This window comes from Glossina fuscipes, unplaced genomic scaffold (assembly GCF_014805625.2).
Source record: "Glossina fuscipes isolate IAEA_lab_2018 unplaced genomic scaffold, Yale_Gfus_2 28, whole genome shotgun sequence".
Lineage (NCBI taxonomy): Eukaryota > Metazoa > Arthropoda > Insecta > Diptera > Glossinidae > Glossina > Glossina fuscipes.
In genome coordinates this window covers 162,444-184,427 of record NW_023998423.1, presented here as the reverse complement: position 1 = coordinate 184,427, position 21,984 = coordinate 162,444, and the positions used below count along the sequence as shown (strand labels likewise).

At 33.2% G+C, this 21,984-nt stretch overlaps 1 protein-coding gene across 2 annotated transcripts; it reads right to left on the bottom strand.

Moving 5' to 3' along the window:
- Positions 1-1,740: 1,740 nt before the first annotated feature.
- LOC119636652 (retinal homeobox protein Rx-A) lies at positions 1,741-20,573 on the bottom strand. 2 transcript variants are annotated; one of them, XM_038032151.1, is made up of 6 exons: positions 20,372-20,573; positions 9,728-9,824; positions 9,371-9,607; positions 9,105-9,234; positions 3,704-3,791; positions 1,741-2,186 (listed from the first exon to the last, which is right to left on the bottom strand). In XM_038032151.1, the coding sequence occupies exons 1-6, from the start codon at positions 20,496-20,498 to the stop codon at positions 1,741-1,743; spliced, it is 1,125 nt and encodes a 374-aa protein (XP_037888079.1). In that variant the 5' UTR covers positions 20,499-20,573. The 2 variants fall into 2 exon arrangements, with proteins under 2 accessions (XP_037888079.1, XP_037888077.1); XM_038032149.1 differs by having other exon boundaries at positions 9,371-9,824.
- Positions 20,574-21,984: the final 1,411 nt, after the last annotated feature.

Here is a 21,984-nt window from a genome sequence, read left to right as displayed (position 1 = left end):
ATTTGATAAATTTTTTTTAATGTGTGCACATTCAAGTATTCAGCGGCGCGTACAGCTCTGTCTCTTCATACCTCAGTGGCATTAATGAAGAATTCAACAACAAGAAAACAAGATGATGCTGCTGCTGCTGCTAATATTAACGATGCCGATAATGATGGCAACTGCTAAGGACGGTAGGAATTGTAGCATTTGTTTAAGGGGTGTATTATAAATGTCAGAGAATGTTCTGTTTCTGTCTGTTTCTTTTCCTATATTCGTATAAGTGTACATATGCAATTATTCCTATTCCTGTGGTGTTAAATGCAATGTTGATATCCTTTTTAAAGAAAAAAAAATGTATGAAAAATTTTTTAATAATTATGTTTTATTAAAAACTAACAAATGCGAAATGAAATCTAAACTATATACGAAATTTAAAAAAAAAGCGGAGAAGTGTTTTTACCCAGCGGGGGTTTTAATAATTGAATTTTGTATGCTGTCAGAAAAGTGCGAGGAACTACAAGAGTTTATGATATAACATACATTATGTTAGGCTTCTTATGAAGCCCTGTGTTTATCGTAAGATTTAACCTTCTCATATACCCGCTTCTTAGTATACTGTACACTTTTCTATTATACGCGTACAACAAAAAAAGAGCGAAGTCGATTCCGTCAATTTGATATAGAAATTGATTAATCCAACTTCCTCAAAAAAAAAGGTTTTAATAAAACGAATACTTTACTGCTTAAATCTCATCTTTCACAAATTACGGTCGATTTTTCTGCCGGGAATATTGAAACCCCACTATCATCGCTCTTTATTGTAGCTATTTCTGCATCTTGTCCAATTAGGCAACCCCGTCCTCGAAGCAAGTGCTCGCAAACACCTTCAAAGGGTTTTGCGGGCAACTCATGTTTAAGGAATAATCATTACGCTCCGAAGTAAAATAAACCGGAACGCATTCCGCAGCAAAGTCAAGATGTTTGACCAGCAACTCACGTTTAAGGATGAAGATATTAGTTACGGTTCGAAATAGGATAAGCTGGAACGCTTTCTACAGCAGCACTGCAATCAAGATTTTTCACCCGGACTCATATTAAGTTCTATGCTCATATGTTAATTTTTCACAATGTTCGTGCTTTCTAAATTTCATTATGAAAGATATCTTGCTCCTTTTTCAAAGATAGCATGCATGTAGTCGGCCTGAAAACACAAGATTTAATTCTGATCTTTCTATGCGTAAGGGGTGTTAAGCATAACTAATTCAAACTCTGCTTGTAAATGATCTGAACGGTCCCAAGTAGTCACCTAATAGTAGTTGACATGTCTGTCAACCCCCTTCCCCTTTTCAACAACCTTCCATTAATCTTTACTGAGCACATTAATAAAACTATATATTAGATCGTTTGCAATATTTTTCATTTGGTTTTCTATTAATTTTATTTAATTACTAGGTTTTTTATAATTTATTACTAAAACCTCTACAGTTTTTTATAATACTTTTAATATTTTTTACAATATTAATAATAAATTAATTTGAAAAATATACTTCTTACAGTTATCTCTACATAAAAATAAATAATAATTAAAAAAACCATTTCAATAAATTTTCAAATTATTATCAGTTTATTTCATGTTTCCTTTTTAATTAATTTCATATCACTTTTTTCTACAAAATAAAAAAAAACATTGGATCGCGCGTGCGAGAAACTTAAACAAAATAAAATTATTTACAAGTTTTATAAAAGTACCTCACAACTTCAGTCTTCAGTTTTCGTTACGACCGATACGGGCGACGAAGCCGTACTTGAAGTGGCACCAGTAGGACTTTTCGGTGAAGCGGCCGCTGATGAATTCACTGTTAAGCCACCGCTTAGAACTGTTGAGCCTGGTGCTATGGGTGGGCTTTCCCGCGGACTACTATTACTACAGGGTGGACTGACCTGGGCGGCACTGGGTGCCATTGAAAGATTTTGTGGATAACCGGCATTGAAAATTCCGTTCAAATTACTTAAACCCATATATTGGGAGAGTAGAGTATGAAAGTTGGGAAGTTTGTAGTGATGCATAAGACCTTGAGGCAGTAAAGCTGGATTGAATGGTTGATGTAAGGCAAAATGTGGCGGCCAAAATTCGGCGGTTAAACCAGCTGGATGCCCAGGCAAAGCATGCGGCAGAGGTATGCCCAAAGGGAAATCGGCTAAACCTGTACGAGAGGAGAGGAAAAAAAAAATTTTATTAAAATAAAACAAGTATTTAAAAATGTTATCTAATTCAAATAAAAAGCAAGTAAGAATATTATAGTCGGGCAACGCCGGCTTTTAAATATCCTACACCACTGTTCCTTGTTGCTGTTCAAAAATAGAGCTAAGTGATCCAAATTGACTACCCTTACACTAGAAATTTTGGAAATTGTAAGTCCTCCCCATACAAGTATCTTTCAGAATAGCACGTTATGCGGGGAGTGATCGAAAATTTGGTCCGGTCCGAAACATTTTCAATAGCTTTCGTTTTTGCACTAAATTTCATCGAAATATTTCAAAAATTACGGCTTGTAGGTTGAACGCAAAAAAAATTCGGACAGGCAAGCTTAGGTTGACGCAGGCACTGTTTCCACTTGTACCCCTGTCATTACCCCAAAAAAAAAACTGCAATTTTGCAAAACTTGTCGGCTAAAATAGTAATAAAATAGTACAGGGCATTTTAAATTAATGTGAAAGACATGGATCGGATGCGCCAATTTCCTCCCACGTAATGATTCCTACGATAAGTAAGTCTTCATATGCGAAAAATTGTTAATCCATGATGAAAATTGGACCATCTCACTTCTTTAGAGATAAAATAACTTGACTCTAGGACTGTTTTTACGGGGTTAACTCATGTAAGGCAACTGGTTGAAAAAGGGGTACCATCTCAGCCATTTTCGAGAGTCTTTGGTCAGAGAACGCCAGTGTATCATATATCAACAAAATATTTCAAACGTTTTCGGCTATGTTGAGAATGAAAAATATTTTTCATAAATTTTTTTTTTAATTTTTTCCGTTTGCTCGTGAAGTAGAACTAGCCTTACCTATGTGATCTTTTCTTTTTCAGGGAACTTCGAAATTCTCTTCCAGTAAAATCCAATCCCTTTACTTATTTTCATCGACCCTTTCTGCTAGAAGGTCAACATCCTTTGGGAACTTAATATTCTTAAGGTTAAATATTTATTTAAAACAAATACTTTGCCGACATTAAAAGGATTATATATTAATAGACGAATGGGTGTAAGCGAGTAAGCAGCTACGCCACAACGGAAAAGATTTAAAAAATATTCATGGAATAGGTGATGCTTTTGAATTAGCTTTAATGGTAGAAGCAAAGTTTTTCGGTAAACGTGCTAACTTTGCCGCTATTTTCCTATTATATCTATGCAGCGAAAGTACTGCAAGAAAATTTATCAAATATAGGCAATGGATTACAGTCAAGAGGTTTATCGATTGTAGAAAACACGCGTTAGACTAATTATCTTGTGAACTCACTAATAACGTGACTACACATTCCATCTTTTCAATGATTTTGCTTCCTTATTCAAAAAAGAATGCTGTCAAAGCGATATCCTCAGAAGATACAGATAAATATGATATTCGCGGTATTTTTAAAAGGATAAATAGATAAACTTTTAATCAAGAACAAAAATTAAATTAATAAGGTATACACATATATGAAATTAAGTCCTCTTACCTTGTTCGGGTAACAGATAACCATTCTTATCTTGATTCATGAATTTTTCTCGTTTACGCCATTTCGCGCGTCGATTTTGAAACCAAACCTATAAAAAGAAAACAAACAAAACAAAAATTATCACAAAGTTAGTCAATTTAATAAAGTTCGAGCTGCATAAACTTAAGCCTATAATTTCATATAATTACCATAACCTATTATAAAATCTCTATGGACGCTGAATAAATGCCCAATTAACCTCTTTAATCATCACTCAGCTTACTCTTGAAAGGATAAAAATTGTTTTTATTTTTTGTTCTCTCTCCACCCCCTTTTACTGTTCGCTTAAAAACGAAGAACGGTATACACAATATTTAATACAGTTAACGACAACACCAACAGACAATAGAATCCAATCGGAAGTTAAATTCTGTGATTTGTGGCCTTCCTACCCACATACTACATCGGAAAAAAAAGAAACATAAACCAAAAGCCGGCCACTTTTGAAAGACTAAGAGAATAACGACGATAACGACAACAACAGCGACGACAGCACACGTCTTCATTTATGCAATTGAATGACTTAATTCATTGGAGAATTTAGTATTAGGTGTAGAGAGTGAAAAGACATTGCACTTTATATACAAATACAAATGAACATGTGCTTAGATTGATATTTACATACAGCATACCTATAGCTAAGCGCCCTCACCTTACTTAAAAAGCTTGTTTATCCTTGAATGATTTATGGTCTGAAGTATTAAAACAGACGCAGATTGAGATTTCAAAAGCAAAACGTGTTCAAGAAGAGGGAGGTAGAGAAAAGAGGTAAGAGACACTTGTGTGTCTTTTCGTGCTTATTAAAAGCAATTTACAATTGTACTTCATTCACATGCAAAGATATACACGCACACTTACATAAAGTTTAAGGTAATTTTCTAGACCAAAAAGTAACCGAATTGAATCAATTGTCTACACTTCCTGTCATAGCGACTATACAACAATGCAAATACAGGGTCTTATCGTGCAACAATACTATAACTATTTTCAATATACTATTACGTATGTTGTATATTAACACACCACCCTGTGTTGATGTAACTTGAACGCAGAAGACACAACTTTTGCAGAACAATTGCAAATGCAACTGTGCGTGTAGTAAATTAGTAATGATTTCCTGACAATAATTGTTACAAATTATCGTCATAAACATATACAAGCGTACATATATACATATATATTCATGTATCGTTTATAGCAGATAGAAATGATAAAAGCTTGTGAAATTGTCTTCTTTTTGACAAAATCTAGCGTAGAAGGACGTCAAGGAAGTCAAACCTCCCTACTATCTCTCTCTCTCTCTCTCTCTCTCTCTCTCTCTCTCCATCTTTCTATTTCTCACTGTTCATTTCTAGTTCCATTTCATTCAAACGTTTTGTCTTTAGGGAACAAAGTAGATGAAGAATTTGTTGTTAAACAAGCATTTGTAAATAGGTATTGTGTCTTTTCTCTACAGTGTTATGTTATTGGCATGCAAGAAAGGAGAGCGAAAGAGAGCAAAAACCATGCAATGTTTATATCCAGAAAAGTAGGAGGTTTCTTTGTATATATGAAATTATCACCCATTTAAATGATATGACAATTTTAATTGTTACAAGGACAATTATGTTCTATTATTATGGGTAATTAAACGTTGAAGGATGACAACTACGATGATGATAGCAATGATGCCGATAATAATGATTCTGATGATGATGTTGAATGACTATGACTATAGTACTATTATATGAGATCATATTAAAATGTGTTGATGAATAATGGTGAGGAAAACAATATGTGATGAAAAGTTTTACTCTGATACGTATGTAATAGTGAATTTTATAAAATTTCCTTAATGCATAGAATTGCTATAGAGAAAAGCGAGAGCAAGAGCTTTAAAGAAATTCTTACATTTTCTAGGGGTCAAGGCGGGTTCTGCTATTACAGGCAGAAACAGGCGACAAAGGTTTCATAAGGTATAGACATGTAAAGTATATATGGATAAGGTATATACATCCTATCTTTGTACTGCATTTATTTTCGTAAAACAGCGAAAAAAACATTTGTTGTGTAGCGTCCGTAACACAGCTGTAACTTTTGAACCAACAATTGAAATGTCAGTAAATTTTGTTACATTTTCTTTGAAGGTTAGTGTTACCTAAAGGTCACTCTATATCTGTTTATCATACTGAAAAGTTATTAAGTGATGTGTTATATTCGTGATCAAAGGCAGATTTAGGATATTCATCCCTCATTTTGATAACGACTTTCTCGTTAGGATTTTACAGATAACGAACCACCGGTACTCAGATTGGTACCGTTAAGTAGTAAGTAAGTTATTGATACTTAAATAAGCGTTTTCAAGAAGAGGTTACCACAACGTCCTCTAAACTTATTGTAAGTGGACATTCTTATCCTAATATATCCAAAACATGGAACAAATACGGTTCAGACTCGATGATATAATGTTTCGCTTAATCATCTTTTGACTAACATTTCTATTAGGGTAAGAAACACTGCTAGCTCTTTACTCTTTTGAATATAACAAAATTGACTGTGATATTCAATCTGATCAGGAATATCTAAGGAAATCGTAATTTTTGACACATCTATGTGAGCGACTCAAATAGACATCTTTTCATAGTGGAATCAATTATTTTAAGTGATAAGTTTACTTCACTTTTTTTAACTCTTTAAAGCGTTTTGTTATAGGCTCGTTAAGCTATGATAATCTATAAAAACAAACCGGCAAACAAAACCTCTTACTTAATAAGACATGACCAAACAACATAAACCGGTTAATAAATGGCAATAAAATGGATACAAAATACATAATAAGAGAAACGACAATAAAAATGTTAATAAAATAAAAATAATATTAAATCCCATAATGATTGAAGCAAATTGTTTGAAAAAAAAAATATATGAATCAACAAAATACACAACGTATACAAAGCTTAGATCAGATATGAGAGCGTATGTGAGTTTATGTCCTTCCAAGTGCATTAAATCCGAAAATAATTGCCTTGCTACACACGTACTCGTGTATGCGTGTACATATTTATGATTTTCTTTCCCTTCCAACGGAAAATAAGGTTTGTGAAAAAATAAGTGTATATAGCTCATATACATAAGCTACAAACAACATCATATATCATATCGAAAAGCAGAGCATAAATATTTATGTTGAAAAAACTTGAACGTATAAAACGAAAACAAAAAATAAATAAATAAAAACTGAAATAAAATTGTCGAGGATTAAAGCAGTCGCTGTTTTTTTTTTATCATATTATATGCTACATTGAAAAAATTCGTTTTAGAGAAAGATTTTATCAATGACCAATTAACGTAACATGTTTACATTATCTTTTTTTTTCTTTCTTGTTTTCCCCAAACAATCTACCGATAAGTCTATACGATGATGAGAAGACACGATGATAATGATTATCCATTGATGGCGGACGATTTTATGACAACATTTGCAAAAGGGTAGATAGCAGATATTTAAAAGTTTTATATGGTATTCAAACGAGGAGTACACTTTGAACAGCGAGGCAATCAACAGACAATTGCCAAACAAACAGATTATAGGTAGATAGGTCAAGTGTCTATGTTCCGCTATATAAATCCTTAATAACATATGTTTTTTTTTGTTCCTTACGTTTCCTTTTTAATATCAGATTTTAAATATTTTAATTGTTGTTGTTTTATGATTGTTGGAGTTAGCACCCTAATCATGTGCGAATTGAGTTCAAATCTCTACAGAAAAAAAAATCGTAAACAAAAACTACCCCTATTTTGATATACATTTCATTTAGAGAGTTAATAGTATAGTATCACTACGGCCACCACGATCATCGTCATCGTATTACTATATTATTATTCCCTTCGGTTTGCATATTTAAAAGTAAAAAACAGTTCAATCATTCGGAAAATCTTTACTAAATACTTTATAATTCTCATTACTCCTATATATGTAACGTAAACGTTCCGAATATTGCTTTGCTTTAGTTTCTCACCCCTCATCCTTTTTCTTTTTTCGTTATCCTTTCTACAACTTCATCGTTTTTTAATTTGCTGTTTAAAAGTGTTTTAAAACTATTTACACAACATTAGCGTTGGTTCGTTATGTTATTAAACATCAACACATACAGCGTACGCACGCAAATCCTTTTCAACAGAACAGGATGCTTCATGATTAGCTATTAAGTTGAGGCGATTGCACTTATGCTCGTATTGTTATGCAAATTTCTTTTTAATGTGCATTTCATTTGAGGAAGAAATCATTTTTTTGGCTTGTAATCTTTAGCGCTAAAAGAATTGTTTCTAATGTCAATAATAAGTCATTGAAGGAAGCTTTTAATAGGTTAAAGCTAACTACTGTCAACGACGCTCTTGTTAAAGAATTAAAGTTAGCGGCAAAATTGTTTAACATAGCCTAAGCGTAGGCTTAAGTATACACGGTGTCCTTTATTCGGGAGTGATGACGCCCTTTATAACAGCTTTCAATATACCAGGACGCATACACATATAAATGAACGAAAGGATGAATAGAAGAATGAGAAGTTTACCAATGAATAAAAGATAGATCGATTAACAGAAGCGACAGACGTGAACATAAGACGACGAATGTATGGTGAATCAAAGTGAAATGGGGCAGGCAGGAGAGATGAAGAAAAGACGGGATAGAAAGGCGAAGTTAAAGAATAGATAACAGAAACGAGGGAAGAGCCGTCGGAACAAATGGTGCAAGCAAGACCTGGAAAGCGACAGACAGGAAGAAATGATCCACGCTAAGATAAAAGCGAAGATGCTAAGATAAAAGCGAATAAGGTGAACAAACGCTTGGCAACTTGGTCCTTGCCGGCATATGTAAGTACGAAAAGGAGGAAAAACGAAGTGATTAACCGGAGAATAATCGGAAAAACGATCTCAAAGCAACGAAAGAACAGAAAGACAAGCAGAACAATGAATTGAATTACGGTTGAATCGTCGATTTTAAAGAAGTAAGCGAGAGAAGAAAAGAATGGTAGGAGTAATGAAAAGGCTACGAAGAAAACACATGAAGGAGTTAACTCTAGAAAATAACGACATATTAGAGAACAATTTCACAAGAAATGAATTTAAAAACATGTTGCAACCAAATTCAAACGCTTTACTGCTATAAACGCTGATAATTATTTACTAATTAACTGTAATTATAAAAGCAATTAATAGCCAACTATTCATGGGGACTCTTAATAGTCCGTTAATAACTACACATTAACGTTAAACATTGTTGTCCTCACTTTTGACGTAAACCTTTGATGTATTATCTAAAAGTTATATTTAATTGCGAATAATTGAATTGAATTTCCTCTTACTTATCAATTTCATTGCCTACCTGGACACGTGCTTCACTTAAATCCAAACGCATCGCTAAATCTTCACGTGTAAAAACATCCGGATATTGAGTCTTTTCAAATGCACGCTCCAATTGATGCAACTGAAATGTTGTAAAGGTGGTGCGTGATCTAAAATGATATAATAGTGAAATATAATATCAATAAGACGAACAAGAATAAAAAGAAGAAAAAATAATAGGATAAAAATATATTTAAGAGGATTTTCTAATTGTATATATATCCAGATATCCTTTGTTGTACGTACCGTCTTACTTTACGCGGCCGTTCCATATCATTCATGTCGTGACCGTTATTCAAACTATTGGACATATCGTCGTCGGTATTATCGACATCGACACCATTGTCTGGCGTAGTGGGCGATTCATCGCAATCACGTTCACGTTTCTCAGCATGCTGTTGTTGCTGTTGTTGATGCTGTTGTTGTTGCTGCTGTTGCTGAAGTTGTTGTAGTTTTTGCTGCTGTTGATGATGATGATGATGATGATGCATCTGATGCTGTTGTAGGGCCAATTGATGTTGAGGTATTAAATGAAGATGTGTATGCAAGTGTGGGGCCAACGTTTGTTGTAATGTATTAGAGGAGGCGGCGTTATTGTTTTGACTACCATTATTATTGTTGCTATTGTTATTGTTAATACCGTTGCTATGATTGTGTAATGTAGACAGGTGTTGATGATGACTTAAAGACTCGCTTGAATCTGAAAACAAACCAAAACAATTTTTTTTTCAAATAGAAATAACTCTAACGTGAAACGAAAGAAGTTAAAAAAATTATATTCGGTCGTGACCGAATCTTCTATATCCGTACGTTATCACCGTTATCGTAAAAAAGACAAAAAACGTAAAAGAACTACATTTTCATATTCTATAATACGGAGTGTACGAGGAGAATATATCTATTTTCATGAGTGGTCTCACGTGTCCATGGAAAAGTTTAGGTCACTTCCGAATTCTTTGCAAATTTGTCGGTGATATCTTCATTTTGGCTAATGGAAAAATGTTTTCTACAAATCGAAAACAGATGGAAAAACGAATATGCTTAGGTGCATTTAGAATTTCAAATTGGGCAAGATTTTATATACGTAAGTGGGCTTTGAATTTGCTTCGCGTGGTTAATCTCTTCCCTTTTTGTACAGCTGCTACAGCGTCCCCCATAGAATATGCGTTCGTATTTTCGTACATTATCTACGATAGTTGATGAATAAGGACCGAAAGATCAATATTTTATTTCTTTTAAAAGCAGAGGTATTCTCAATTTACGTGGTGCTGCGGACGTGTGTTGCAAACGATTTGGTCCAGTTTCAATTATAACCTGCGTGCAAGAACTTCCAATGGCCAATTGAATCGATTCAGATTTTTATGCTGAGCAAGAATATATATACGTGGTGGGGTCTCTGAAGCTTCCTTTTGAACATGGCAAACGCTTTGACAAAATGATTACGCCACTCATCTTTCAGTAATGAGTATAAAACGGAAGAATTTGCTAAACTTTAACATTACATAACGTTAACAATATGTTCCATAGTTGCAAACACCAAATTGCATGGAAACTAATGTCTTATTTTGTAAAACAACAGAAAAAAAGTTAGGTTCTTGGCAACGGTACTTATAACTTAATTACTGAAAGGAGAAAGCTGGGTCAAAATTCACTTGTCTAGAAAGTTGTATGTTATTGGTGTCACCGCCGCTTTCGTTTCAGTTAGGTAGCCCTCGTTTAAAAAGTTGATGGCAATGTATCACACTGCTTTTATATCCGTGCAGGTTGCCTTTTCTCGGCTTAGGACGTCCATAAAATGATACTACGCGACAGCTAAGTTCAATTAAATTAAGGAAAATAAATTTTTAAAGATTTAAGAATAGAAGAAATTTATTTTATTAAAAAAACTGTAAACTAAAAGAATAACATTAAAATCGTTTAAAAAATTTTCTTTAATGCCGATTTTTTTTATTTGGCTGATTCGTATTAGTCTTTAGAACTCATTTCTGAGCATAAACCGTTCACATAGACAACTTTGGCGAAAAAGGGGTTCTGATGACTGCGCTCTAATGGCTATAGGCCCAATCGGTAAGTGCTATGCATTCACTGACTCACTATCAAAGTCCGCATTTAGTAGTTGCAATTCTTAACTAGACGGTCGTTCATCGTTCGTGAACTGGCAGCATTGGGTCGCTGAGCAGAAAAAACTCGTTATAGAAGGTAATTAGCCGGCCAGTTGCGTTGCTGTATTATATAATACCCTATCAAGAAAGCGAGCGACCTCGGCCAACAAAAGTATTACAACACATCTCTCTTAAAGAATATAACATAACATAAATTAGGTTTTCTCACCCAGGCCATAGGCACGAATGTTTGCAGCGAACTTGAGCGAGACCCTCCTGCAACAATTTTCGCTCTCTGCATACATTCACAAGATATTGCCGAAAATCGCATTTATAATTTGAAAGCAAAATCTTAATTACTTATATTCTGGTTTTCTAGACTTTACCACTTTGATCGGCTAATATACGGCAACTAGGTGGAGGGTTAGTGAATTTTTTGCAAATTATCTCAATTTTTTATTTTTAATAAAAAAATATTTTTGCTTTTTTTCTTCATAAATTTTCTCAATATTTTGCGCCTTTTATTGAAGAACTAAGCAAATAATCAAGAAAAATGCTCTTATTTTATTATAACAACAATACCAATAACTACAATGAATTAAAATTCTTGAAAAAAATAAAAAAAATCTACTTAAATGAAATCAATAAATTGACGGAAAAAGAGAGGGGGGAAAATTAAGGAAGAAAAGAAACTCATTCTGGCACAATGTTCAATATTTTAAGTAAACACACGAAATCAGATGTTAAGTGTATAAGCAAACAATGGGTTAAAAAATTCAAACAATTGATGAATGTTTACACACAGACACACTTACGTACACATATAAATGCGCAAAACGCAAAAATTGCAAATTCAATTCATTTCAAAATTGAATTCAATTGAATTGATATGAATTTGATTCATTGCATACTTGAATGAGTCAAAGGAAATAGCAAGTGAGAAGCAGAGAGGAACAGAGACGGAAAGAATAGGCATAAAAAAGATATATGAAAGAAGCAATAACGCGAACAGCCAAAACTAAATTGTACATAAAGTTCTTAACAATAAGAGCGAACTTAACTTGCAAATGTGTTGACTAAGCTATTTGTAAACCTATGTGTATATGCGTGTATGTACGTCTTAAGTATAAACATCCTTTACGAGCAAAGAGCTTTGCATAACTGGGCGCGCAAATTTCAAATCAACCAATAATAGAAATAATAAGAAAAGCTGCTCTTGAAGGCTCCCTCTGGAAACCTTTTTCTTCGTCTTTTTTTTTTTTCATTGCAATTATTTACTGAATCATAAAAGTGTTACAAAATACATAACCGATATCAATACATATAAAAATTGAATACGTTAAAAACCAGTTTGTGCACAATATTACAATAGAAAGCAAGCAAAAGGAAGACTAAAAAGAAACCCTTTTATTGAAAATTTTAAAACAAATTAAAAAAAAATTTTGGAATTATTTCATATAAGTATATCATCCGAGGTAACCTATAATCAAAATTAAATGAACCTCAAATTAATAATTTCGCTTACATGCACACGCGCGAACTCATGAACACATAATAACTAGATTTCTATATAGTATTCTACAGGATTGTTCGCACACTAGGATAGAATTTTTTTTTGTTTTCTAAAGTCTACAACATAGCATAGAGCATGTTTTGCACAGCATGACATCCAGCTTTAAGTGAAAAGACAAAGCAAAAAAATTGCATACGTTCCAGAAGGGCAAAGGAAATATTTGTGATGAAAATTTTCAAAAATCATTTTCTCTGTGTTGGTAATTTATATAAGCCTCAAATTATCGTTACCGTCCATCTATCCATCCATCTATCCGTTCAACCAACCAGCCTGGCAGTTATTCAACACCGTTATCGTACGGAAAATAATAAGCAAATTATGATATGACTCGCATTTGGTAAACGTACTACGCAAGGTTAAATTGCTGAAATGTGATTATCATGAAAAATGAGCGCGCATTAGGAAAAACCTACGCTTTTTAGTCGCGCAAGTAAATGTCATATCCGCACACATACGCACGTACAAATATCTAGATTGTTCACTCACTGAGTCAGTCACATACAATCATACAAGCATTTGTCAATAGCTGATTTTGATGAGCACAGATGATATCCTGTTGAGCTTTTATGGAACATAGTGACGTATCGACTGAGTGCAAGCGAATGTATGTATATACAGTATTATTATTTTTGCCGCTTGTTCAGCTTGCCATGCAACAGCATCATAAACGTGAACATTTATCGGAAAGACATACGAAATTATTTTTATTAAAGCTGTTAATGGGCGTTTAAAGCTTTTTTCTCTTTTGTTTGTTGTTTTTCTTATTCCTTTTTGACATCAAACCAAAACTTTTTTTTTTTTCAAAATGCAAGTGATACCTTCTAAGGTAGGTGTTAATTACGGCTATAAAACACCCAAGGTTAAATCCAATTTAAATTGTTTTATCAGTAATATTTCTTTTCAGGTAAATGACAGTTGAAAATGAACTCTCATTACCCTATAGAGAAAACCAAATATCACTTAAAAAGTTTATTAGAAAAGACTTCGGAAAGGGACACCGAGAGGAGGAGAGACAGTGAGAGAAAGCGAAAGAGAAATCATCAAGCCAGGTGCAGACGTTAAACCCACAGAGCGATCTAAAATAAAACTTTTACCTAATTAAGTTTCTTCTGCTAAACAAAACATGACGCATTCAATTTTCCCCAGATTTCAGCTATAGACATCGTAAGTATCGATGTTTGAAGGATGTGAGTTTCAATCATTTGCAAGAACTGGAAACTTGGACTTAAATTCGACAAATACTCCATAAGAGAAAAGCGTGAAAACTTGTACAAGAACACCAGATAGTGCACCATAAAGGTTATAATAAATAGGTCCGTTCGGTTGCATTTTTTGACTACTTGCCGTATAATTCCTTATTTTGAATAGTCGTTATATGGGAAAAAATTGTAGTTTCAAAATTTTTCGACGAAACTCATTGGGTAATAGTATTTCGACATTCCAAAGAGATACAAAAAATTTGGTTCAGTCGGGAGCGTCATTTATATAATCGTTCCTATGAAAAAAACTATCTTTTTATCGTAAAAATGTCTAATATTGAATATTTCTTGGTGAAGATTGGTCTGTAAGAGTAAATTGACAAAGAAATCAATCTTAACGAATTTCCTGAGAAGGAAACGTGAGCTCTTGTATGCCAAAAAAGCATATTTGTTAATGTTTTACAATTAAAATTTTTTCATGATAGTAATTCGCTATGGAAATTAAGTCAGATTCTGCATAAATAGTAAGTGCTTCAAAAAAAGTTTAATTTGTACTATTTTAAGATGAAAATTTAATCATAGTAGCATCTTACCAACAGAATGAACGTTAGGGCATTTGGATCACATAGCTGTGTTGTTTGGACCCTAAAATATATAAGGATTATCATGATAAGCAAGCTCTTATATGGAGAAGAAGTGTAATTTCTACTTTTCTCTAATGGAAACTGAAAAATTTTGGCATCCTCCAATATGGTGGCTTTCATTGTCTTTGCATGAAAATAATGTATAATATTTGATGTGTTATTACCAAAATGAGCAAATAACTTTACTAGGCGACATGGTGCAGCGTATCTCATGGGCGGTTTTTCGGTATGATGAAAATAAGTCCTTATCCTGTATAGTATAAATACATAATGGAAACTAGGACTAGTAGCGTTAACTATAGCTACTAAAGGAATTGCAAGCATTATATAACATAGGAAACTTTGTGATTGCGTTGTCATCGTTTATTCATTCTGTTTAAGAAAAGCGAACGAGAGAGAATGCCAACCACCGTAAATAATCTCCATCGAATTCCTCACGAAGTTCACCATAAGCTTATTAGCTAATGAATGCACACGGCTTGCTATTATAGACGCTTAATCTAAGCAATCAATCGATGTAATTTTATAAAAGAAACGATAAAAATATCAAATTTATAAGCCACGTATATAAATCATCTAAAGCATACTACTCTAACACGACAAGCTAATAAACATACTAATACAATAAAGTACGCTTACAATAGGTGTATATATGAGTATAAAACATACATGCCATTTTCCATTAACTAAATGGCGATATGTATGTAATTAAATTATCTTGGTATGAGATCAAGTTGTGTATATATTAACTTTAGAGTTACTATAACCATTGCTGCCAAATCACTCATTATACTTATATAATATCATTTTAATAAAATTCACTTATCTAACCATGAAAATTTACATACGAAAGCATAAAATTTACATTTGAGTTCAATATTTACAGCCAAACCAGACACGAACAACCGGATAACAAAAAACAATATTAAATTGATGTAAAGGCTTTGAGCAAAATTTTCGATTTAAAATTTTAATTTTGTGCGAAATAAGTTTTTGGAAATTTAATATCATTTAGACAACATATAGATTCAATATCTATATTATGCAGGTATTAGCAGTTATAAAGTTTGATATTATAATTGCTCTTCTTTTGCTAATTATAGTTGAATCTGTTTATTAATCAAGAGATAAAATGTAATAGAGCTTCTCAGCCCACGACTTCCAGCTTACTTGCTGCTTTTGTTAAGAAATATGTGGAGATATAGCTGATATAATTATTATATGAACGAAATAAAAGATCATTTTCATTATCTGTATCTTGGGATAAGGGACTTTTTTATTACCTGACAAATTTAATAGTAAACAATTGAGCACATTTTAGTGGGCAATCAGCATATTAAATACCCTACGCTACAATTATTCATATAACCACAATTCAACCAATGCAATCCACATTCTATAGTGTTGATCCTTAGGTCAAAACAGGTCAGTGTACCACACTTCATCAAAATATTTGAAAAATTATGACCTTGGATAAAAGAAGAAGATGGGCAGACAAGGTTAAATTAATTCGAAAAGTAATATTGAACCGATGTACGCCCGTATAATAAGAGGTGACTCCATCTCCAGCCCTCTTGTACGCTTCATTCGCACAAACCTAAGATAGCCTTCTTCCATATCAAAGCGTAATTTCATCTTTTAAAAACAAAAGGAAGGCATGGCCACTTTTGGAAAATAATTCTTTTGTTTAGATGACCTCTTAGCGTCCCGGTATATATCGATTTTTTTACCAAAGACATAGAACCAAAATTGTTTGAAAAGTTGACTTAAAATCTGGTTACCAGACCATCAATTAGTTTTTCTTTTGTTCTTAAGAAAACTATGAAGAAAAACACATGTGTAGACGTTCGGCCCAACTCGTCATTTAAAATCATAATCGTTGATGAGGCTGACTGAATGTCGCTCCAGCTGCCTCGCAGCGTATTAAGGAATGGAAGTTTGGTTTACAATTATGTCTCGCGCATAACCAAACCCATAACTTGATGTAGTACTAAATTTTGTTTTGGCTTTTTGCAAGAAGGATTGAAATATACATACGGTCTTCGTTTAAATTGAAGAGCAGGTTGTTAGAATGATTATTGAAATATCTGGTAGCCATATACTTCCAACTATAACCACTTTTCAGTCTTGCTCTCGGCTTAAGGGTAGTCGACACCAAATATCTGAAGCTTATATGTTGCATACGTCCAGCATATTGACATAATACTGTATGAAAGACGGTTTTGAAATATGCCGTTCATGAGGTAATTAGGGGAATTTGTCAGTCAATTAGCCTATCAGGCTTATAATAGCTTGCAAATACTGTAGTCATTTTATGACTACGTTATGAGACAACCTTTTTAAAATTATATACAAAAAACGGCATTTACAGAAACTTAGATGAAATCTCTCTATCGTTTGCAAGATGATGGCTTAGAATTATATATCATCTGGATATGGTTTGAGCCATTGTGTTAGCTTAATGCTACAAATTAACAAAAATATCTGTAAAAAGATTACCCGCTGAGTGTCCACGTTTCTGAAAGGGCTTTACACTGTCAGCAATTGGAAAGCAAGCTATGAAAGAAAGCTATGAGAGCAATAGAGAATTAATTTTTTTTTCACATTATTTCTGTAAGGATAATTATGCTCCGTCAAATAAAACGGTTGGGGATGTACTGGAAACCGTTATGTCACCAAACTGAGATTCCAAAATTGATTCATCAAATCGGAACTCGTCTTTCTAATGATCTAAAACTGAAAGAGCGGTGGCTAATATGCAAAAAGTAAAAAAACTTTGTGCGAATTCGGGCCGCTTTCGCTTCCAATCGACCAAGAACGCGTTCGGATGAGCATTTGAATAAATGTTTAACGAATGTTTAAGACCATTTTATCGGAGCTTTTTCGTCGTTGAGTAACTATGAAAAAAACCATATACCTGAATAACGTGACGAATAATGTGAATAACGTGACGAAAAGTTCTTAGTCACTTTACCCGTCTTTAGTTGGTAGGCTATTGGAACTTTGTTTGCATTGTCTTTTTATCAATTTTGAAAAGTACAAAACGTAAGGCAGAAAGCAGATGTTAATGCAAATTGTAGCGAGAACTTGATTTCATATACTAAACATCGTTTTCAGGATCAGCGTTAGTTTGTAAGACGTTTGAAATACAAACTTAAATCAGATCAAGATACTGTACGCAAAGAAAGAAAGAAATATGCAAAACGCGCAAGAAATAGGCAAACGAACGGTTCTCAACGAAAAATATTAACGACGGCTTGAATTTTTTCAACGAGAAACCCAACGTGCACCATATTTTAATGGTAGCGGGAGAATCGAATAAAAAACCAAAACCCAAACGCAAAATTGGATGAGGAGTGCTGACACATATGTTTCCTACGCATATTTTTCAATATTTTGAAAATGTTAGCAAATAAAGCGGAAGAGTATTTCGAGGTGCTTTGAAGAATTCCATAATCTGTAACGAAATTATCTTTATTCTTCCGTTATCAGCGAACGAAAAGGATATTTTGTATTAACTGTTCTTCATCAGATGATAAAATGATTGGCCGGATTAAGAAGCAATCAAGCAAAGTTCAAGGAATAGAAACGATTTTCCAAACTCGTTACATTTAACTAAAGCGGCAGTAACATATGTTGAATTTTATTATTGAAATCATTAGGAAGATACAATTTGCGAATTTGTAAACAACAAAGCAGGGTAAAAACATACAGCAAGTGGAGGCAGGCAACAAAAGCGGAATGCAAATTTTTGCATTTTCGTTCGTTTAAAAATGTTTTAAAACAAACGCAAAGCATTTAAATAAATTTCCGTTTTTTCATCAAAACAAGCATTTAATACCTGTGGATAATGAATTTAGAAGTAAATGATACTAAAATCCTGCGGATCTTAAAGGCGATAAGTTTCGAAAGCTATTATGAACTTCAATATCTAATAGCAAATGACAAGCAATAAAGGACGAAATAAAACAAAAGGAAAGTTCGTAGACATTTGCTAAATGCTGGACTAAAAGGTTGGTTATGATGTTGATGCATATCACTTAACTCGCGCCAATGTACACCATGAGCACAATATTTTATGACTATAAGCAGTTTGCTCGAATATATAAATGAGTGTCAAACAAAAAACAATAACATTTCAATTATTCCAATGATTCTCACGTGTAATCGAGAATCACATCGGGGTATGGTTCATTGTAAGGACACTTGGTAAGATTACGTCTAGTGCCACGATCCAAAGTACCAGCAGGAGGTTGCTATCTATAATTTCTTTCTCTTCAGCAATTCGAAAAGACAGAGGGGGCATAAAAAGCGATAACTTGCCGAAGCGTAAAAGAGATTAATAACTTAGGGATTCTATCCAGCTACAGGCTAAACACCAAACTTGAAAACATATTTTTATAAGCCAAAGAAAGAAACAGCGAAAGTTGTGAAAAATGATTATTGAACATTACGTTCAGATTTTTAAACACTTCTGGATTTTTTTAATCGCCTCTTCTGTATACTCTTGGCAATTCCAGGTTCAATATCTAAAGGTCCTAGAAATAAAAAGCAGACTTCAGCTCCATCAGCGGACTTAGGAAAACATTACTTGAAATCATTTAATTGATAAATGATGTATGGAGTGTTTTGTTTAATTAAAGGTTAAGTCCAAGCATAGACATTTTTGACTGCGATTCAAGATCAACCAAAAAAGAAAACGTATTGAGGAGTTGACCAAGTGTTCCTAGTTTTCGAAAGAAAAGCTATAGAATGCTGAGAAAATTTTAGAATTTTTACTCGTTACTCGGAAATTATTACAGTTAGAAGCCTGAACTTTTCCGCGTTTACTCTACGAAGCGCTCTACTCCTTACGTGTGAAAATGGAAAACATCCGCCATGCCCACACAAATTTACAAGTGATTAAATTTTGTTTTTTTCACTTTTATATTTATTTATCATAAAGCGAAAAGGATCGAATGTTTAAAACTATTTTGTACACTCCTTAAATGAAGATGTGTTATCTGCCTAAAAATGGGTTAATTTTAAAATGAATATGGTAGATTACGGATATGGGTATCAAATAAAAGAACTTGCAGTGTAGAATGCGAAAAACATAGTGATGGGTGTGGAAAATTCGGCCCCTCCGTATATAACTTTCTTACTTGTTTATTTTCTTTCCGATCATTTGAATTTGTGGATCCTTTAGAATTTTTATGCCGTGACAGGTGTCATAGCTTTGTCTAGGCAAACAGAGTTATCCGCAACTCGGAGCACGCCAATTTTACACATGGGAATATGGCTTGTTCGCAGTTCCCTTTTAGTAGTTTTAAAGCTTATTTTTAATTGTCCTTGCAAATCTTCTGCTTGTTAACCTATACACCTTATGGGCTTTTGATGCATATTCTTGGCTAAAAAACGTATAAAAAATTCCTTTTGAGTTGAAATTAAAAACTTAATAGCACTATTTGGTAGGGAGCAAAAGTTTACTTTGAGCTTAAAATCGATGTCTTCAAACCTAAATACGACCTAAGAGATAATGTCAGAGGAAGGAGATACCTAAACTTCCTCCAAATTTATTTCATATATCAAATATATAGAAGTCATAAAAAAATATAAATAGAACTTCGATAGATTTAAAAATAACTCAAAATAATTTAATTTATTTTTCAATTCAATTAAAGTGTTTTCCACCGGCGACTTTTTTAAGTTCGAAAAAGAAAACAGAATTGTGTTTTGAGCGCACTTACCGCTACGTTTCGTTTGGGTACCCAAAATTTGATCAATGCTATAAACAGCACGCGGTCGTGAAACAGCACTTTCTTGCAGAGGTCGCATAACAGGAGCCATTATGTTATGAGCAGTTGTAGTCATCATTATCAGAAAATGTTAGTAAAATTTTCTTTTGGTTTATTTAATGAAACCTTTTCAACAAAACAAGGTTTTATATTTTATTTTTGTTTTTCTTTTTCTTAATTTCTTCAAGAATCTTCCGAAAAAGAAAACAGAAATGTTTTTGTTGTATCAATTCTCGTTTGTTTTCTTCTTCTTCTTTTTGGATTTAAAACAATTCTAATTGCACTTTTTCTCCAAAATTGCATCTTCAAGCATTTTGTATGTATTATTGCTCTTAATCTTTTTTATTTAATTGAACGATTATTATATTAAATAAATTAAATTTTCGAGTTAATTAATTATTATTATTATTTCAATTTTTTTTTAATGAACTTTCTATTATAAATCACTTTACACGTTAATAATAACAATAACAGATAAACTAGCGCTATATAAGTTACGTACGTTACGACCCTTAACCATCGACTAAATAAGGAATCGTTAAATCGTTAGCATTAAATACAATTACCGCTTTTCGGCGGCAAGTGTCTGAATGAAATGGCAAATATTTCATATATGCTACAGCCAGCTCTTGGTATATTTAGTTTAGGAAAATGATGACAATGATGATGATGGTGGTGGTGATGGTGTTATGTTCGTCCTTAATATCGTATAAGTTTTATGGGTTTTACTGTTAGCTCTCTTTCACTCCTACTTGTCGAGTATTGCTTTAGCGTACTGGTATGCAAGCAGAGGGTTGGTTTTATATTTCATCCTTTACCAAAACATACATACGTGCGTACGACATTAAACATCGCAGGTAAGGCTTTATACACTGTGCTACTTACACATGTATAAATCTGCACAAAATAGCAACTAGTAAGAGGGGTGTAGTTTTCTTTAAAATAGAGAGGGATGCAGTTTCTCTTCAATATACAAGCAACATAATTATCTATTACGCAAAAGTGTGACCCTTTTCATAAAGTGAGTGAATTTCAGATTTTCTCTCGCTCTTCTTCTCTTTCCCTGTTTCCCCTTCTGAGCATGTTTGGTTTTAACTGACTGGCATTTAATGATTTTGCGCCTTTAATATCAATTTCATTGAAATTTGAAAATCATATCAGCGATCAGCCTGTTTCTCTCATTTCTAAAGTAAACCAATTGTTACCTGATGCCCTCTGCTTGTTTTTTTTTTGTTTTGTATCTGTTTTCTTAAATCATTGTTTTTTTTTGTTTTTTTGTAAAGTAACAACCATGATCATATTTATGTTGCCGCCATCATAAAATCATAATTCCATAATTTACTTGTAGGGTTTCCTTTTTTGACAGCCTGTGGTTTCATTGTTATTACGATCCTTTTATTTTTAATTTTAATTGGGAGCTAAAACAATGCCTCCTTCCGTTTTACTCCCTTAGCATGAGAGCAATTAAAGTTAAACCTTGTTAGTATAAATACTTTATTTTTTTAAATTCAATGTGATTCCGCATGTACGGATATATGTCTTCTATTTTATTTAATAATATTAAC

What these genes read in the sequence shown, in the direction of transcription:
- LOC119636652 (XM_038032149.1), bottom strand. Translation starts at nt 20,498, where the DNA reads ATGATGACTACAACTGCTCATAACATAATGGCTCCTGTTATGCGACCT. An exon ending in CGGCCGCGTAAAGTAAGACG is followed by an intron (nt 9,235 to 9,370) that starts GTACGTACAACA and finishes ATATCATTTTAG; the next exon opens with ATCACGCACCACCTTTACAA. An exon ending in TTATCTGTTACCCGAACAAG is followed by an intron (nt 2,187 to 3,703) that starts GTAAGAGGACTT and finishes CCTCTCGTACAG; the next exon opens with GTTTAGCCGATTTCCCTTTG.